Below are 19136 nucleotides of genomic sequence, written 5' to 3'. Positions count from 1 at the left end.
TATGGCACATATTCTAGGCCCTGGTAGAGACTTAGGATATTACTCTGAGTGTAGTCAGAAGCCAATGGAAGGTTCTGAGCAGGGGAGTGACAGGATCTGCTTTATAGTTTTAAAAAGTCACATAGTGGTGTCTGTGTGAGGGGCAAAGGTATAAGTAGGAAAACTATCAGAATACTATATAGTTACTCTTGGTTATACAAATGGATTCCACAATCTTCTATGGCTAGTAAAGAAGAGGATTGAAGTAGTCTAGGAATATGAATACAGATTAAAGCTCCCTTTCACCTTGACCTCCCCCACCCTCTCTTCCTTTCCTAAAAGGTTCTGATTAAAGCAGTATTCTTGTGCCCCTACTGCACTCAGAGGTGAATGGGTTAAGCGTCAGCTCAGCCTCCCTTTTCCTATTCAGTTCTTCCTGTGGCTGCTTCCCACTGCCAGAAAGGAAGCGATCCTATCCCCCATGCTTAGTACTGCTGCTGTCACATTCAGCAGGTAAAGTTCCCTAAAATTCTCTGCAAAAATTTTGGGATTTTTCACGAAATCAGAGAAAATTTACCTTTTTTTCTCTTGAGAGCCAAAAGGTATTTTAGAGAAGAATTCATCTTTCATTTCTCCAGTTGAACAATTCCTAGCCATAAGAGCCATGCAAATAGAGCTCTCCACCTGCTTCTTTCTGTGCCTTTTGCCATTCAGTTTTAGTGCCACCAGAAGATACTATCTTGGCGCAGTTGAACTGTCCTGGGACTACATGCAAAGTGAACTGCTCAATGAACTCCATGTGGATACAAGGTAAAGGCATATTCTATAGGGTCCGACCAGGATTTTGGAGATGTGACTCTCGTTGGAGGAAGGTACAGACATCAGGTTAGAATGGCTGTAATGGTAGTTAAGTCCCAAAAAAGCATTTCCAGGTAAAGCATGTATGCATCTGTGTTATTAGCACAAATGCTAACTGCCAAATCTTTTCATAGATCTGACCTATTCGTTGATATTTTGTTCAATTTTGTTCTTTGATTCTTATTGCCACATGTTGCCACTCTGGAAACTAGAGCATAAGAGAGAGAACAAAGCTGCCATAGAAAAAAGCAGAGCAATGAAATCCCCTCAATATTACACACACGATTAGTCTCTATTTCTAGTGTGTGTGTGTGTGTGTGTGTGTGTGTGTGTGTGTGTGTGTGTGTGGTGTGATTTTGATCTCATTGCCCAGTTTTGGTGTAAGGATAGTAGTAGCCATTAGTTCAGAATCTTTTCATCTTTTATAGGTTTTGGTGGATTTGGAGGAGGTAGTATTAAATAACCTTTTCAATATTATCTACAGTCATCAACTTATTCAGATTTTTCTACCTCTTTTTCAGTCAAATGTGGTTATATATATTTTTCTGGAAAGTAATTATCCCTACATCTGATAGTCCATTGGTATCAAGTTACATAATAGTCTTGTGATATTGTTAGACTGTTCTGTAGTTATATTTTCTTTTTCATACATCTGACCTATTCGCTGATATCCATTGATAAACTGTAGTTATATTTCCTTTTTCATTCTTATATTGTGTATAGTTTTTTCCTCTCTAAAAAAATAATACTTCTAGAAACTTTCCCAGTTCTTTACTGGTTTTATCAGGAGTCATCTTTTGGTTCTATCAATTTCTGCTTTTACTTGTATTGTTTCATTCCTTCTTTCTAATTTACTTTGGTTCATTTTGTTGATCTATTTTTTTCTTATTACAAGTTGACTGCTGAAGTTATTTATTTTGAATTTTGTTTTGTTTTCTTTAAATGTGTATTATAAAGATTTAAATTCAATACTGTTAAATGTGTTCATGTCATACATTCTTTATAGTCACTTTTGTTCTTTCTGTTTGGCTCCCCACCCTCCTTCTACATTAGCCTTCTTCTTACTTATCCTCAACAAGGTAACCCTAGTGTAATAATATATCTACACACACATGCATATATATGCAAATATAGGTTTTCTTATTCTACAAAAATGGGATAATAAAACACTTTTCTTGCACATTAACACTTCGCAGAATTTTATCCAAGTCATTTGGCATAGCTTCAATTTATTCTTTTTAACGGCCATATAAGATTTCATTTTATTCCAGTTTTTGACCATTATAGCCTATCTCATTACATAGTGATCTTTTTATTCCTATGAGACAGATTCTCATGAGTGATATTGCTGAATTTAAGGTAATATTTTCCTTTTAGTTTTAATTTCCAAAAATTCCAGAACTCTTCAAATATTTCTATGATCAATGTTCAGGAATGATTTTCTCCCTACATTCACATCAAAAATAAGAGTTTATCTTGCTTTTTATTCTTTGCCAATCTAGTAGATAGAGAGTGATATTGCATCATTACTTAATTGTGTTCCCTTTATTTCTGATGAGGTTGAGTATCTTTTTAAATGTGTGTTGGCTATTACATTTTATATTTTGATATTTGATTATTCATATCTTTTGTTCATTTTTTTCTTTGGATTTTTTTCATTTTTTCAGTGCAAACCCTTTCTTTATTACAAGTGTTAACTCTTTGTTATTGACTTTGTTGAGAACTTTAACCAAAAATGTTTTTAATTTTAATTTTTAAAAATTTTAAATTTTATTTAGAAAATTAACTTTAACAGGGTGACATTGATCAATAAGAGTACATAGGTTTCAGGTGAACATTTCTATAGCATTCAAACTGATTATAATGTTCTATACACATCACCCAAAGTCAAATCATTTTCTTTCACCTTATATTTGTCCCTCTTTACATCCATCACCTCACCACCTCCACCCTTGCATTCCCCCACGTTTTCTTCCCCTCCAGCACATTCCCTTCCTCCTGGTTACCTCTTTACTTTTATCTATAGCCATAGGTTTCAGTTTTATATCCCACCTATATGTGAAATCATACAGTTCTTAGCTTTACCTTATTTACTTATTTCACTCAGTAAAATGTTCTCAAAGTATATCCATGTTGTCGTAAATGTCACTATGTCATCATTTCTTATGGCTGAGTAGTATTCCATTGTACATATGTACCACATCTTCTTTATCCAATCATCTATCGAGGGACACTTTGGTTGTTTCCATGTCTTGGCCACTGTAAATAATAATGCGACGAGCATAGGGGTGCATATGTCTTTACATACCAATATTTTTTAGTTTGGGGGATAGATACCAGTAAAGGGATTGCTAGGACATATGGTAATTCTATCTTTAATTTTTAAAGAAACCACCATATTTTCTTCCATAATGGTTATACTAATTTGCATTCCCACCAGCAGTGAATGAGGTTTCCTTTTTCTCCACAGCCTCTCCAACACTTGTTATTACCTGTTTTGTTCATAAAAGCCAATCTAATAGGTGTGAGGTGGTATCTCATTGTAGTTTTGATTTGCATTTCTCGATGCAAATAGCTAGTGAAGATGATTGTCTTTTCATATATCTGTTGGTCATTTGCATGTCCTCTTGGGAGAAGTGTTTGTTCAGGTCCTCTCCTCATTTTTTAATTGGATTGTTGGCTTGTTTTTAGCTGAGCTTTGTGAGTTCTTTATATACTTTGGATATTAACTGTTTAGCAGTGCAGTTTTTTGCAAATATCATCTCCCATTTAGTTGACTGACTACTTGTTTTCTTGTCAGTTTCTTTTGCTGTGCAGAAGCTTTTTATTTTGATATAGTCTTATTCCTTTATTTTTGCCTTTACTTTTCTTGCCTTTGGGGTCAAATTAATAAATTATTCTCTATGGCCAAGTTCCATGAGCTTAGTACCTATGTTTTCTTCTATGAATTTATAGTTTATGTCTTATATTTAAGTCTTTGATCCATTTCAAATTAATATTTGTGCAGAGGGACAAACTGTAGTCAAGTTTCATTCTTTTGCTTGTAGCTTTCCAATTTTCCCAGCACCATTTATTAAAGAGACTTTCCTTTCTCCATTGTGTGTTTTTTCGCCCTTTGTCGCAGAAGATTTGTCCATATATGTGTGATTTTATTTCTGGCCTCTCGATTTCATTCATACTCTGTATGTATGTTTTTCTGCCAAAGCATGCTGTTTTGATAATCACAACTCTATAGTATAATTTGAAGTCAGAGAGTATCATACTTCTGGCTTCATTCTTTTTCCTCAGGATTGCTTTGACTATTCAAGATTCTTTATGGTTCCATACAAACCTGGTAATTTTTTGTTCTATTTCTTTAAAAAATGACATTGAGATTTTGATGGGGATTGCACTAAATTTGTATATTGCTTTGGGTAATATGGCCGTTTTAACTATGTTTATTCTTCCAATTCATGAGCATGGAATATTTTTCCATTTCATTTGTCTCTTTCAAATTCTTTCAATAATACATGGTCATTTTCAGTGTATAGATCCTTCACATCCTTTGTAAAGTTTATCCCTAGGTACTTTATTTTATTTTTGTTGCATTTGTAAAAGGAATTGTTTTTTAGTTCATTTTCCAACGTTTCATAGAAAAGCTGTAGACTTTTGTATATTAATTTTGTATCTTGCTACTTTACTATATTGATTTATTTTTTCTAATAATTTTTGGGTAGAATCTTTGGGATTTTCTATATGCAGGATCATGTTATCTACAAAAAGTGATACCTTTACTTCCTCTTTTCCTACTTGAATGCCTTTTTATTTCTTTCCCTTGCCTGATCGCTCTGGCTAAAACTTCCACAACTATGTTGAATAAGAATGGAGACAGCAGACAGCCTTGTCTCGTTCCTGATTTTAGAAGAAAAGCCTTCATTTTTTTCACCATTTAGTATGATATTAGCTGATGGTTTGTCATATATTATATACCCTTTATTATGTTGAGATACCTTCCTTCTATTTCGATTTTATTGAGTATTTTAAACATAAAGGGATGTTATATATCATCGAATGCCTTTCTGCATCTATTGATAGGATCATTTTGTTTTTGTTCTTTGTATTGTTGATGTAGTGCATTACGTTGATAGATTTCTATACAATGAACCATTCTTGTGCCATAGTCATGAATCCCACTTGATTGAGATGTATTACTTTTTTTTTTTTTTTGAGATGTATTACTTTTTTAATGTGTTGTTGTATTTAGTTAGCAAGTATTTTGTTTAGGACGTTTTCATCTGTATTCATTAGAGATATTGGTGTGTACTTTTCTCTTTTTGTGCTGTCCTTGCCAGGTTTTGGTAGGTATCAGGGTTATGTTGGCCCTGCAAAATGTGTTGGGTAGTATTGCTTCTTTTTTTATGTTTTGGAAGACTTTGAGAAAAATGGGTACCAAATCTTCTTTGAATGTTTGGTAGAATTCACTAATGTAGCCATCTGTTTCTGGATTTTTGTTTTTTGGGAGGTTTTTGATAGTTGTTTCTATTTCCTCTCTGCTTATAGATCTACTTAGATTTTCCACTTCTTAGTGACTCAGTCTAGGAAGGTTGTATAGTTTTAGAAATTTACCATCTCCTATAGGTTGTTGAATTTGTTGGCATTTAATTTTCCATAATATTCTACTATGATTCCTTGTATATCTATGATGTCTGTGATAATCTCTCCTCTTTCATTTCAGATTTTGTTTATATGAGTCCTTCCTCTTTTTGCCTTAGTTGGTTGAACCAGTGGTTTGTCGATTTTATTGACCTTTTCAAAGAACCAGCTCTTTGTTATATTACCTTTTTGGTTTTTATTTTGTTCTCTATTTCATTTAGTTTTCTAATTTTTACTATTTCTTTTGTTCTGCTGACTTTGGGTTCCCTTTGTTCTTCCTTTTCTAGTTCTTTCAGATGTGTTATCAGGTTGTTTACTTGGGATCTCTGTTGTTTCTGGATATAAGCCTGTAATGATATAAACTTCCCTCTTATTACTGATTTCACTGCATCCCAGAAATTTTGATATGTCATGTCATTTTCACTTGTCTGTATATATTTTTATCTCCCCTTTCTTTTATTTCTTCTTTGATACAATCATTTTTTTAGAAGTATGTTGTTTAATTTCCACATTTTTGTGGGTTTCTTTACATTTTTTCTATAGTTGAATTCTAATTTCAAAGCCTTGTGATCAGAAAATATGCTTAGTATAATTTAATCTTTCTGAATTTGTTAATGTTAGTTTTGTGGCCCAACATATACTTTAACCTTGAGAATGTTCCATGCACACTGGAGAAGAAAGTATAATCTGGCATTTTGGGATGAACCGTCCAGTAAGTGCCTACTATGTCCATTTGGTCCAGTGTGTTTTTAAGGCCGATATTTTTTTTATTGATAATCTGTTTGGATGATCTATCTAAAGCCGTCAATGGTGTTTTGAAATCTTCAAGTATGATTGTGTTTTTGTCTACTCCCATTTTTAGATCAGTTAGTAGCTGTCTTATACATTTTGATGCTCTCTAGTTTGGTGCATACATATTAAGAAGTGTTATGTCTTCTTGATACAATTTCCCCTTTATCATTGTGAAATATCCATCTTTTTCTTTGGTTACCTTTGTTGTCTTAATGTCAGCATTGTCAGAAATGAGCATGGCTACATCTGCTTTTTTTTATATATTTGCTTAGACAATCGTTTTCCAACCTTTCACTTCGAATCTACTTTTATCCTTTCAGCTTAGATGTGTCTCTTGAAGACAGCATATGGTTGGGATTTGCTTTTTGATCCAATCTGCTATACTCTGTGCCTCTTTATTGGTGAGTTTAGTCCATTTACATTTATGGTAATTATTGACACTTGAGGATTTCTTATAGCCATTTTATGTTTTGTTTTCTGGTAGCTCTGTGTATTGTTTTGTTCTTCTCTTTTTTGTTTCTGTCGGTTGTTTTTGTTTGGTGTTATTCTGTACTTCTTTCCACTTTTTCTTCTTCTTTTTTTTTTTTTTTTTTTTTTTTTAGCTGTGTGTTTATGTAGTAGCTTTTTTGTGGGTGGTTTCATTACATGATGAAAAAAAATGTTCATATGTACCAGAGTCCTTTGTCTTACAAGTACTTCTGCACTCCATCCCCCTTTGCTACTGCAGATCTTTATTGTCTCCCCTTTAATGTTATTGTTATCACAGATTATCCTTGTTTTTACTGTGACCTTGTTGGAGCTTTTACTTGTAGCTTTGATTTGTTTTGTTTTTTGTGTCTGGTCAAGTGAACCTCTTGAATATTTCCTGCAGTGAGGTTTTCTGGTGATAAATTCCCTCAGCTCCTGTATGTTTGTGAAAGTTTTTATTTTTCCTTCATGTTTGAAAGATAACTTTGATGAATGTAGTATTCTTGGCTGGTAATTCCTTTCTTTCAGTACTTTGAATGTTTGAGTTCATTCTTTTCTGTCCAATAGAGTTTCTGCTGAGAAGTCTAATGATAACTTAATGGGCTTTTCTTTATATATTATTTCTTCTTTTCACTAGATGCCTTGAGGATTCTTTCTTTGTCATTGATTTTTTGACAATTTTATTACAATGTGCTTTGGAGTAGGTCTGTTTGGGTTGTGGTAACTCAGCATTTTGTTTGCTTCTTGGATTTGAGGCTCTAATTATTTCTATAGGCTTGGGAAATTCTTATCAATTATTTATTTGAATAGGCTCTTTATTCCCTTCTCCCTCTCTTCTTCTCATATACTCATTATACTTATATTGCTCTTTCTGATGGAGTCCCACAATTATTGTAGAGCTCTCTCATTTTTTTTTTAATTTGTGAGTTTCTCTCCTCTTTTCTCTGTAGCATCTCTAGTTACCTGTCTTCAATGTCACTGATTCTTTCCTCTATCTGGCTTGTTCTATTAGCTAAACTTGTTAGCTCAATCTTCAATTCATGTATTGAGTTTTTCATCTCTGTTTTTAAAGTTTAAATCCCCTTGGTGAGGTATTTGTTTTGTTCATTAATTTGTTTTCTGATCTCATTAAGTTGCTTATTGGTGTCATCTCACATCTCATTGAGTGTGTTCAAAACTTCAATTTTGAATTCTCTATCACTTAACTCCCAGGCTCCCATGTGATTGAGTTTTTTTCCTGGAGATTTTTCATTTTTTTTCTGAACTATATCTCTGTCTTATGTAGCAATGGTATTCGATTTCTTCTTCCTTGATGACATTTGTGAGTGGTATTGTTAAGAAACCTAACAAAAATACAGCTAAAAAAATGAAAAATTAAAAAATATACAATAAAGATATAAATTTTTTTTTAAATTATGACAGGTAAAATAGAAAAACCACTAGAAAAAGTATTGAAAGGAAACAAAAAAAAATCAAAAACAAAACACCCACAAGACATAAGAATAAAAAATATAAAAATTAAAAAAAATGAAATTCAAAAATGAAAAAGAGAAAAAGGTTTAAGGAAAAATGTAAAAAAGGGGGAAAAGAAAAAATAAATTTCAGTTTTGAGAGGTTTCTTCCAGTAACTGGCACTGTATTACAACTTTTAGTTTTGTGAAGTTCTTGAGCTGTCTGCTTAGATGTTGCTGTAGCAATTATGTAGTTGGGATCACAGTTGCATTGGTGGGTGGGGCATGTTGTGGAGGGTTTTTCTGCTTTTGCCTTATGACTTTGGCTTTATGGCTTCAACTTTCCAGCTTTATGGTTCTTGCAATGCCAATTTCATGCTTCTGGGAACTCCTTTCCACATCTCAGCAAACCTGGGGACCAAATTTGGATCAGTTCTGTTCTTCAGGGGAGAGAGTGGCTCTGGAGCCATAGCTGTGGGGTCTGTCTCTGCCACTCTCCATACCACGAGATGAAAGAGGCAGTGTCTGGGAGGCTGGGTGCTGCACTTCAGCTTTCTCTGCCTTTGCTGAGTGTGAGCTGCAAGCAGACTATGGGAACACTAGCCATGAACCCATACTCTGGCCACTTTGGTTTATCTCTCACTCTGCCTCTCTGACTCACCACTCTCCCAGTCACTCTGAGTTTCCTTCTCCATACACCCCAAACAAAATTCTAAGAGCCTGAGCTTCCTTCCTTTCCATAGTCCAGCAGAGGGGAAAAAAATTAAGTCACTCTAGGTTTGTCTCTTCTCCTCTCTAAAACCCACTGCAAATGCATTTTATCTTCTGCCCTCCTTTTCACCCTGTCCCTCCTTTAGTCCATCCAGTATGTGGATCTTTCAGGCACACCTGTGAGCCCAGCTTGGTTCCTTTGCTGTGTTATAGTTGTTCAACTTGTTGAAATTTCAAAGGGAGAGATCAGGAGTATCTCTTATGCCGCCATTACTCTGATGTCTGCTTTTAACTTTTATAATCACATTTATCTATCTTTTCTTTCATAGCTTCAGAATTGCCAGTGTTTGTTAAAAATGTTTTCTGCACATCAAGACTGTATGTATATTCTTTCAGATTTTCTAGCAAAATTACTACTGTTTTGCTTTTTACATTTATGGCTTCAATTCATATATATATATATATATATATATATATATATATATATATATATATATATATTTATATTTCTGGATTCATATTGCTGTTTCACTGATTTAATTTTATCTTGCTAAGTCAATACCATGTTGATTTGATTACAGTGGTTCTATAATATCTTCTAATATCTGGTAAGTAAAATAAATCATTGCTATTCTGTTTGTACATCTTTTAGCACTTCTTAGTAATTTTATTTTTCATGAAAAAATGTTAAAATATTTTCCAGTCAAGAAGAGCCCAAGTCTTGTGATTTTAATTTTAATTTTATTAAATTTAATTATGTAATAAATGTTAATAATTTGTTATTATACTTATTCTCATGCATTTTATAAATGTATTGCTATTGTTAATAAATTGTTTTCTCCTATTTCCATTTCTTAATGTTTAGTATCAGAATAGAGGAAAGCTATCTGTTTGTGTTTATTCATCATGAACCTGGGTATCTTACTGAATTCTCTTAATCTATAGTAATTTTACTCTAGAGTTTCTATAGGTATTAAATCATATCCAAATGAAAAAAAAAATAAGACAGATTTTAGCTCTTTTCCAGTGTATATAACCAATTATTTTTCTTATCTTACTGAATTTATTTTAAAAATACAATAAAATGTTAAGTAATAGTGAAAGCAAGCATTCCTCTATCCTCTGTAATTTTACTTGAAATAGTCTTAATATTTTGCTTTTTAGAATAGCATTTGCTGTTTGTTTTTTATAATCTTTGTTACTTCTAATACCATTTACTATAAAATTTTTTATTCAAAATGACTTCTCAGCATCTAGAATTACCTAAATTTTACTCTTTAATATGTTGATGAACAAGCAGGTTGCTAATAGATTTCCTGACATTGAATATCCTTACATGCTTGAAGTAAAATCTAATATTCATATCATCTCATTATTGCTGGGATCTATGTACTAATATTTCTTTAGATATTGTGTTCCTTTATTATGTAGGATTGATCTATATGTTTTTTACTATTATTAGGTTTTGATATAAGTTTTATTGGCTTTAGCAAATTATTGCCTAGAATAGCTCAAATAACATTAGAATTATCTATTGTTTCAAAGTTGTATAAGACTCAGTTATGAATTCATTAGTTCCAAGTGACTTTTGCAATATCTTTTGTCATCTCTTCAGGCTCTTCTATGAATATTTGTCAAATCAAGTTTTAACTTTTTTTTGAGTCAGCTTTAATAATTTTATACCTTTGGGCCTGACCTGTGGTGGCGCAGTGGATAAAGCGTCGACCTGGAAATGCTGAGGTCGCCGGTTCGAAACCCTGGGCTTGCCTGGTCAAGGTACATATGGGAGTTGATGCTTCCAGCTCCTCCCCCCTTCTCTCTGTCTCTCTTTCCTCTCTCTCCTCCCTCTCTCTCTCTCTCTATCTCTCTCTCTCTCCTCTCTAAAAATGAATAAATAAAAAATTTTAAAAAATAATAATTTTATACCTTTCCAGAAAACCATTTCTTTTATTTTTCAGCTTTATTGCCACCATGTTGCTTATAACACTCTCTCATGATTCTTTTACTCCACATTATCTGTAGTTATATGTCCTTTCTCATTCTTAAATTCCTATATCTTTGTTGTTTATCTTGTATCAGTGAGCAGGTTTGCCAGGGATTTGTCTATATTATTGATGTGGTCTTTTCAAAAAAATAGCTTTTGGGTTTCTTTGTTCTTCCTAGTTATTTTTTAATACCTAATTCATTTCTTAGATTTTGTCTTTATCAATGATCTCATCTTAGTTTCTTTTGGTTTATTGTGCTTTATTTTTCTAATACCTTAGAAAAAGTGATATGTTCTTTTCTCTTTTTTGTCCTTTTTTTTAAAACTAATGAAGATACTTAATGCTATATATGATATTTTTCTCTGACAACAACTTTTCCATATCCCATAGGTTATGGTATGATGTGTTTATTTTTTATTTTATTTAGGATCATGGTTTTAATTGCATTTTTATTTGCTTAACAAGTTATTTTTAATATTTAGATCAATTTTGAGTATCCTATTAGTTTTCTATCACTTTGCAACAAATTACCTCTAACTTAGAAACTTGAAAAAAAATCCATTTCTTATCTCACAGTTTCAGTGGGTCAGAACTCCAGGTGGGCATGACTGGGAACTCTGCTCAGGGTCACGAATATTAGTCACAGTATTTGGGTCATGAATATTTGGTTACAGTGCCAAAATCAAGTTATTGACATGGCTGTGTTCCTTACTAGAGGCTCTGGGGAGAATCTACTTCCAGGCCTATTTAGAATTTGATGAGTATACAACAAAATCAACAATTCAAATGATACAGAAACGTTTACCTGAAAACTATGTACTCTTACTGATCAATGTCACCCTGTTAAATTTAATTTTCTAAATAAAATAAAAAAAAAGGAATTCAGTTATTTCTCTCAATTTCTATGTAGTACCCTACATCTTCAAATTAGCAAGAGTGTATCAAGTCTTTCTCATGCTTTGAATCTGTCTGACTTAAAATTTTCACTACATCTCTCAGACTTTCTTTTCAGTCTACCTCTTCTGCTTTAAAAAACCTTTGTGATTACATTGGGCCTACCTATATAATCTCTCCTCTCAAAGTCAGCTGATTAGTAACCATAATTCCATCTGCAAGGTAATTTTTTGCCATGTAACATATTCATGGGCATAATACCAGAAGGCAAAGGTCATGAGGGACAATATTTTGCCTACCACCAGCAAAATTTACATACAATGAAATGCACAGATTTTAAATGTGCAGTCTGTTAAGTTCTCACAAATGCATACAATTTATATAACCACCACCCTAATCAACATATAGAACATTTATAGCAACCATCCTTCAACTTATCAGTGAGTTTCCTTACCCTAACCCAGCCCCAGGCAACAAACTGCTTTCTGGAATCAGAGACTCATTTTTTTACTTTTCAAGACTTTTATATCAATAGAATCATATAATATGTACTCTTCAGCGTCTGACTTTTTATCTTCAGCATCATAATTTGGAAATTCATACAAGTTGTTGCACGAGGTAGTTATATTCCTTTTATTGCTAATTATTGCTCCATTATGGGAATATATTATACTTTGCATATTCATTCCCTGTCTCATGGATGTTTGGAGTGTTTCTGATTTGGAGGCTAATATAAATAAACCTGCTGTGAACATTTCTGTACAAGTTCTTGTGTGGAAATCTGTTTTTATTTATTTTAGTTAAATATCTAGGAGTGAAATTGCTGTATCATATGGTAAATGCATGTTTAACTTTATAAGAGACTGCTAACAGATTTCCAGAATGGCTGTATCATTTTATATTCCCACCAACAAAATGTGAAAGTGCCAGTTTAAACACATCCTGGACAACATTTAATATTGACAGTACTTAATTTTCATCATTTTAATCACTGTGTAGTTGTATCTTATGGTATGTATATGGTACGAGGAAGGAATATAAGTTCTTTCTATAGTTTATATAGTTGGAAGTTGTGTAGTGTTAATAACCCAGAAGTAGAGGCCCAGATGGTCAATAATCTGGTATCTAACTAAACATTTAACTATGTATCCAATAATGTTGGTCTTGTTAAAAATTAATATTAAGGCCCTGGCTGGCAGCTCAGTGGATAGAGTGTCTGCCCGGCATATGGACATCCAGGGTTCAATTCTTGGTCAGGGCACACAGGAGAAGCAACTATCTGCTTCTCTTTCCCTCTTTCTGTTTCTTTTCTCCCTCTTCCCCTCTTGTAGCCAGTGGTTCGATTGGTTTGAGCATAGCCCCAGGCACTGAGGATGTCTCGGTTGGTCTGAGCACATCAGCCCCAGGCACTAAAAATGGGTCAGTACTCAATTATCAGCTCCAGACAGGGCTGCCAGGTAGATCCAGGTTGGAGCACATGTGAGAGTCTGCCCAACTATCTCCTCTCCTCTTATTTAAAAAATAATAATATTGATATATAGTTGTATTTAATACATTGTGTTTTGCTTTGTAGCTTCCAACTAACATGCAACATGTGGCACAGTGAATAACAGTCCAAGTGTAAAATTGAATTGAATGGAGAAAATGATTTATTTGTTATCTATCTTTCTGTTGTTGTATAAGCAGCCACATGTACTTACCACAAAAAAAAAAGTTTTTATTTTGATACCATTTTATAGTCTAGAATATTTTGATACTGATTAACAGGATAAGCTGACTCTGGACACATCCTGACAACTTCTGCCAAAGTTTGAAATAAACATTTGGGAAATTCAGTTTTATATTATCTGTTCCTGCAGCTGCTCAACTTCTTCTAAGCAAGGGTCAGGGAATATAATAGGTCTTCTGATTGGTTTTAGATAAAATGTGAAAGAACAGTTCGTGTCAAGGACATTGTTGCCAAATACATTTGGCAAGACTTATATATCAAATCACAAGGGAAATACACAAACAAAACCCCTGCAAAAGTTAGGAAAGAGTAAAACCTGTGAACGCTGGAACATTTTGTCACTTACTGTGCAGATTATCCTGAAACTGAGATAGGAACATAAATCACGTGCTTTTGTTCCAGTAAAAAATATTCATTATAATGTAAAAGGTCTCAGGCTGGGGAGCTATTGGTCCTGTATAGTCTCATCTCTGAACTGAACCTCACCCTGGGATGGTGCTGATTGTTTTAAGAATGTCTAGTATATCCCTTTGAATGGCAAATCCTACTCTGATCATAGGCCTAGGCCTTCTGTTTCTCTGTCTTACAACCTTGTTTCTTCATCTAGCTTCTGTTTTTTTCACTCTTCCCTAAGAGAGATAAAAATGTGTTTCTATATACTTTTGTTTTTGTTCCCTTTCTGCTTTTTCAAGCTCTTGTTCTAGTAAACATTTTCTCTGTGTCATATTTTCATTTTAGTTAGAATTATTAAACTCTGCTAGTGTATGTCAAAATACCTATCTTTGGACATGAATCTGAGTCTTGTTGACAACAAATGGAAACACTGGAGAAACTGGGTAAGGTAGGCTCAAGAGAACCTGAGAGACAAAATACAAAAAGAGGAAAAAGAATAAAGTGGGGATGAGTAAACAAGTTTGGAAGAACATAAGTCTCAAAGTAGCCAGGAGATGGGACAAACGGACTGAAGGGAGAAGTGCACACGATGATATAAGCATCAAATAATGTTGTTAAATGACTAAAAACCATGTAGGTCTATGCAAAGAATAGTGCCATGGAAATTTTTAGTGATGGAAGAAATTAGAGTACATTTAAATATGAGTTAGTACCACTAGCTGAGTTCCCTGGAAGCATACTGTGAGACTGAGATTAATGTGCAGAAAGTTTATTTTTTGAGTATTCTGAAGAAAAGACAGGGAAGAATCAAGTGGGCAGAGAAAGAAGCTGGGCTTCAGTGAAGGCTGGCCTTACAAGGAGCTGGAGTGACCCTTCTGAGTTGCCCCAAGTTGGACCAACATGTCAGGCCTTTATATCTCTGCACTGTTTTGTCATTAAGAACTGGTTATGGCCTGACCTGTGGTGGCGCAGTGGGTAAAAGCGTCAACCTGGAACGCTGAGGTTGCCGGTTTGAAACCCCAGGCTTGCCTGGTCAAGGCACATATGGGAGTTGATGCTTCCTGCTCCTCCCTCTGTTCTTTCTATCTCTTTCCTCTCTGTGTCTCTTTCTCTCTCTGTGTCTCCTCTCTCTAAAAAAAAATAAAAATGAATAAATTAAAAAAATGTAAAAAATACATTGTAAAAAATAAAAAAAATTATTAAAAAAAAAAGCTTTAAAAAAAAAAAGAACTGGTTATGAAGGAGCATGGCATGGCTCTCCTGGGGAAGGGGATGCCCTGCTTTGAGAATGGGGGTGTGCCTGCTCTGGGAAGGTGGGTGGCCTTCTCTGGAAAGGGCCTGTGGGCTGCTTTGGGAAAGCGAGGAGTCTTAGGCTCCTGATCCTAGGCTAGGCAGCTCTGTGAAGAAGGTCCGGTGAGGATCGAAAGCCAATCCCTAAGGTTCTGTATATGCATTCATTCAAAGACGGTTGTGTCCTCACTAAAAAGAATCTGAAGGCCATCCTGCAGCAGCCTCCTCCCCTCAAGTGCCAGGGGGTCAAGTTCTTTCCTGGCCATCCCATCCCTGTCTCCATCATAGCCTCCACTCACCTTCCACGTCCTCACCTATACTGGGGACAGTTTCTCCAGGTCCCAGTGGCCATTGTACCATGCCCCTCAGGTGGCATGGTTTCCCTTGAGTGTGGCACATTCCTGCTCATCCCCTGTGTGACAGCACCCCCTTTCTCATTATTACACTTTTGGGGCTCCTTTGTACTTAAGAGTAACCTTAGGTGCCACCCCTAGCTTCTCATTCAATGAGACTCTTGTGTTTCTGTTCTGGAGACGTTCCAGACTGCCAAGCCCAGAGGTGCAGGGAAGGGCAGCACAGACTCTCCAGATGGGTCACAGGGAGTGATGGTAAGTAGAGGGTTTTTTTGTTGTTATTTGTTTTGTTTTTGTTTTTGCCGCCACTCTTTGATTCCTAAACCTATTTGTTCTTTTTATTGAGGACACAACTATCTTTCTTTTTTTTTTTTTTTTTTTGGATTTTTCTGAAGCTGGAAATGGGGAGAGACAGTCAGACAGACTCCTGCATGCGCCCGACCAGGATCCACCCGGCACGCTCATCAGGGGCGAAGCTCTGCCCACCAGGGGGCGATGCTCTGCCCCTCCGGGGCGTCGCTCTGCCGTGACCAGAGCCACTCTAGCGCCTGGGGCAGAGGCCAAGGAGCCATCCCCAGCACCCGGGCCATCTTTGCTCCAATGGAGTCTTGGCTGCGGGAGAGGAAGAGAGAGACAGAGAGGAAGGAGGGGGTGGGGGTGGAGAAGCAAATGGGCACTTCTCCTATGTGCCCTGGCCGGGAATCGAACCTGGGTCCCCCGCACACCAGGCTGACGCTCGACCACTGAGCCAACCAGTCAGGGCCGACACAACCATCTTTGAATGAATGCATATACAGAACCTTCGAGATTGGCTTTCGATCCTCACAGGGCCTTACATAAGCTGGATCTTTATCTGTGCTTTTAAGAGGTCATTCCACTGCTCTGAGTGAAAGCTTTTGGAAGGGGAAAGATGTGATAAAGCCAATGAGCATCATGGTCCTGAGCTCACTTCAGCACATCCTTTGCTGTACAGTGGGTCCCCTGGTCTGACATGATATTATATGAGATCTCACATCAGTTACTTAAACCCTCTATAAACCCTCAGTGGCAATGACTAAGGGCCTGCAGTGGACCTGTTAACGTATACCTGGAATACGTGTCTCTTCCAATCAGAATAAAGTGCTATCCCTTCTAGGATAGAATGAGTCCAATGCAGTCAATTTGCTGGCTAGTCTCCATGATAGACATTGCCGTGCTGAGAGCTCAGCATTCGTTTCTGTTGCTGACAGATTGGACTATTAGGGACAGCACTAGCTAGATATATCTGCCTTAGACAGTAGGAACCCATGCTTTTGTGTCCATGCATAAATTCTCTCTCTGCCACCACCAGACACTTAGCTCATATTTTGCTAGCACTGAGATGGCTCATGCAGAGGCAGGCTGATGTTAATTGCTAGTCATTTTGTCCACATTATTATTTTGTGCTTCTTCCATGATAGATGCTCCCTGGTGGCATTAACATACGACATGAAGATCTTTCTGGTTTTTTATTTTGTTTTGTTTTGTTTTGTTTTTTTTAATTTTTCCGAAGCTGGAAATGGGGAGAGACAGTCAGACAGACTCCCGCATGCGCCCGACCAGGATCCACCCGGCACGCCCACCAGGGGGCGATGCTCTGCCCCTCTGGGGGGGTCGCTCTGTCGCGACCAGAGCCACTCTAGCACCTGGGGCAGAGGCCAAGGAGCCATCCCCAGCGCCCGGGCCATCTTTGCTCCAATGGAGCCTTGGCTGCGGGAGGGGAAGAGAGAGACAGAGAGGAAGGAGAGGGGGAGGGGTGGAGAAGCAGATGGGCGCTTCTCCTGTGTGCTCTGGCTGGGAATCGAACCCGCGACCCCTTGCACGCCAGGCCGACGCTCTACCACTGAGCCTACTGGCCAGGGCCAAGACCTTTCTGTTTTGTGTCCACCCACCAATAAGCCTCTATGGGAGACATCCTTGTCCCTGATATTCTAGTCTTTTCCCTGTAGGCCCCTGGCCAGACAACCAAGTCATTTGCTGCTGTTCATTCCTCTTAAGTATATTTGAACTTTAGGCTATTTCTCTTTCTACACCAAGTGGACAATCAACAATAATAGCTAAAGTTTGGTGCCTTGGGGGATTTAGAGCTGTCAATTTTTGGCTTGCACTGGTATATCAAGATGCTCCATCTGTAAATACAGCACAGGCTTTCTCTTCTACTAGCAATTGGTCATCAGGGATCCCCCATATGATCATAGGTGCAATTAAAATAAAAGTGGCAGATGTAGCAGTAGTGGACAAGATGTGCCTCTGACAACCTACTCCTGCAGCATGCTTCTGCCTTCTGGCCAATGCATTCCTTCTTCCATAAATCAACTCCTTTTACTGGAAGAGCTTTCTTATCAGTACTCTGGCCTCTGGCTCTCAGCCAACACAGAAAACCATTTGTCATGGCCTTGGGTTGGCAGAGCTGCTCCTGCTATGCGCTTTCTTGGCTGCTTGGAAACCCTGGAATGGAGTGAAATGCAGGTCTCTGTGGAAGGGAAGGGAGCCTGGAGAGGTGAGAATTAAGTCAGCTTCACCTTGCCTCTACTCATTTGTTCTCTTTGAGAGAGGTCTACTCAAAACAATGTACAGATTCAAGCAGCGTTCTCAGCCAATCTGCTGCTAGATCCCTTGAAGGGTTTGTTAAGGTCTTCCTCTGTGACTGTATGTTGCTGGCCAGTTTCTCCTTGTGCTTACAATAGTCTTTAGGTGAATGGATGCTAACTGTTAGGTGCATTTTACGGCTCACCTTGACCAGTTTTGTTTTCTTAAGAGGCAATCTCCCTGGTTTCTTCAGATAATCCTTTCTGCCTTGATTTTGATATTGATGTCATCTGGGGCTTAAAGAGCCTATTTCTTTGAGCAGCTGTCTGTTCATCTCTCACCTTTGACATCCCTGTGTTTGTTTTTTTGTATTAGGTAGGGCTACTACCTCTCCCAGGCTTGGTAAAGTGGCATTATGTAGTAGGCATCCTGTAAGGTCCTGTGGCACAAACTACCTGATCACCCAAGTTGGCACTCCAGGTGTGTCCCTGTGTGGGATATGTGTACCCTTCTGTTGTAGCTGAGCCTTAATTGCTACTGGCATTTCTGTGGGAAGGATTTGCCACAAAGCTGATTGGCTGTAAGGACCAGCTGCAACCATCCTGGAGGTTCACTTGTACAGGGGCTGACCCCACAGAACAGGACTTATGTCAGTGGGGCTCTGATGTCTGCTGAGTCAGCCTCTTTAGTGCATCCTTTGTGGAGAAGGTTGGGTGGTTCTTTGATTGGCCTGAAGCTCTCCACGAAGGGTACAGGCCCTGGGGCATTCCAAGAGGTGTAGGCCAAGGTGAGCTACCACCTGTGGCCTGCCTAGGCCATCCAGCATAAGCGGCGAAGCTATGCTGAGTTTGGAGATGCTCGGGAGAGACTAAGCTGTGAACCAAGGCTGGTACCTCTAGTGCTGGGCCTGCGACCACTTAGCAGGAGCTATGCATCATGTTGAGGCCAGATGCTGCTTGTCTGAAAGAGTTAAGGAAGTCCTGAAATATGAGCCATGACTGGAAAAGCCACTGGAAATGGCTTGAGTGGGCCTGAACGTTTGATGGAGCAGGGT

At 37.1% G+C, this 19136-nt stretch overlaps 1 protein-coding gene across 2 annotated transcripts in view; it reads left to right on the top strand.

Annotated features, from left to right (window-relative positions):
• Positions 1 to 478: 478 nt before the first annotated feature.
• F8 (coagulation factor VIII) overlaps positions 479 to 19136 on the top strand; it is a 216840-nt gene continuing 198182 nt past the window's right edge. For both annotated transcript variants that reach the window (XR_010747809.1, XM_066356154.1), the window contains exon 1: positions 479 to 789. Coding sequence is in view for 1 of the 2 variants with exons in the window: in XM_066356154.1 (XP_066212251.1) it covers positions 644 to 789 (146 nt within the window). In the remaining variant the exon portion in view is untranslated. The remainder of the gene's footprint in view (positions 790 to 19136) is intronic.

This window comes from Saccopteryx leptura, chromosome X (genome assembly GCF_036850995.1).
Source record: "Saccopteryx leptura isolate mSacLep1 chromosome X, mSacLep1_pri_phased_curated, whole genome shotgun sequence".
Classification (NCBI taxonomy): Eukaryota; Metazoa; Chordata; class Mammalia; order Chiroptera; family Emballonuridae; genus Saccopteryx; species Saccopteryx leptura.
The sequence above is the reverse complement of the archived record's forward strand: the minus strand, read 5'-3'. Positions and strand labels throughout refer to the sequence as shown.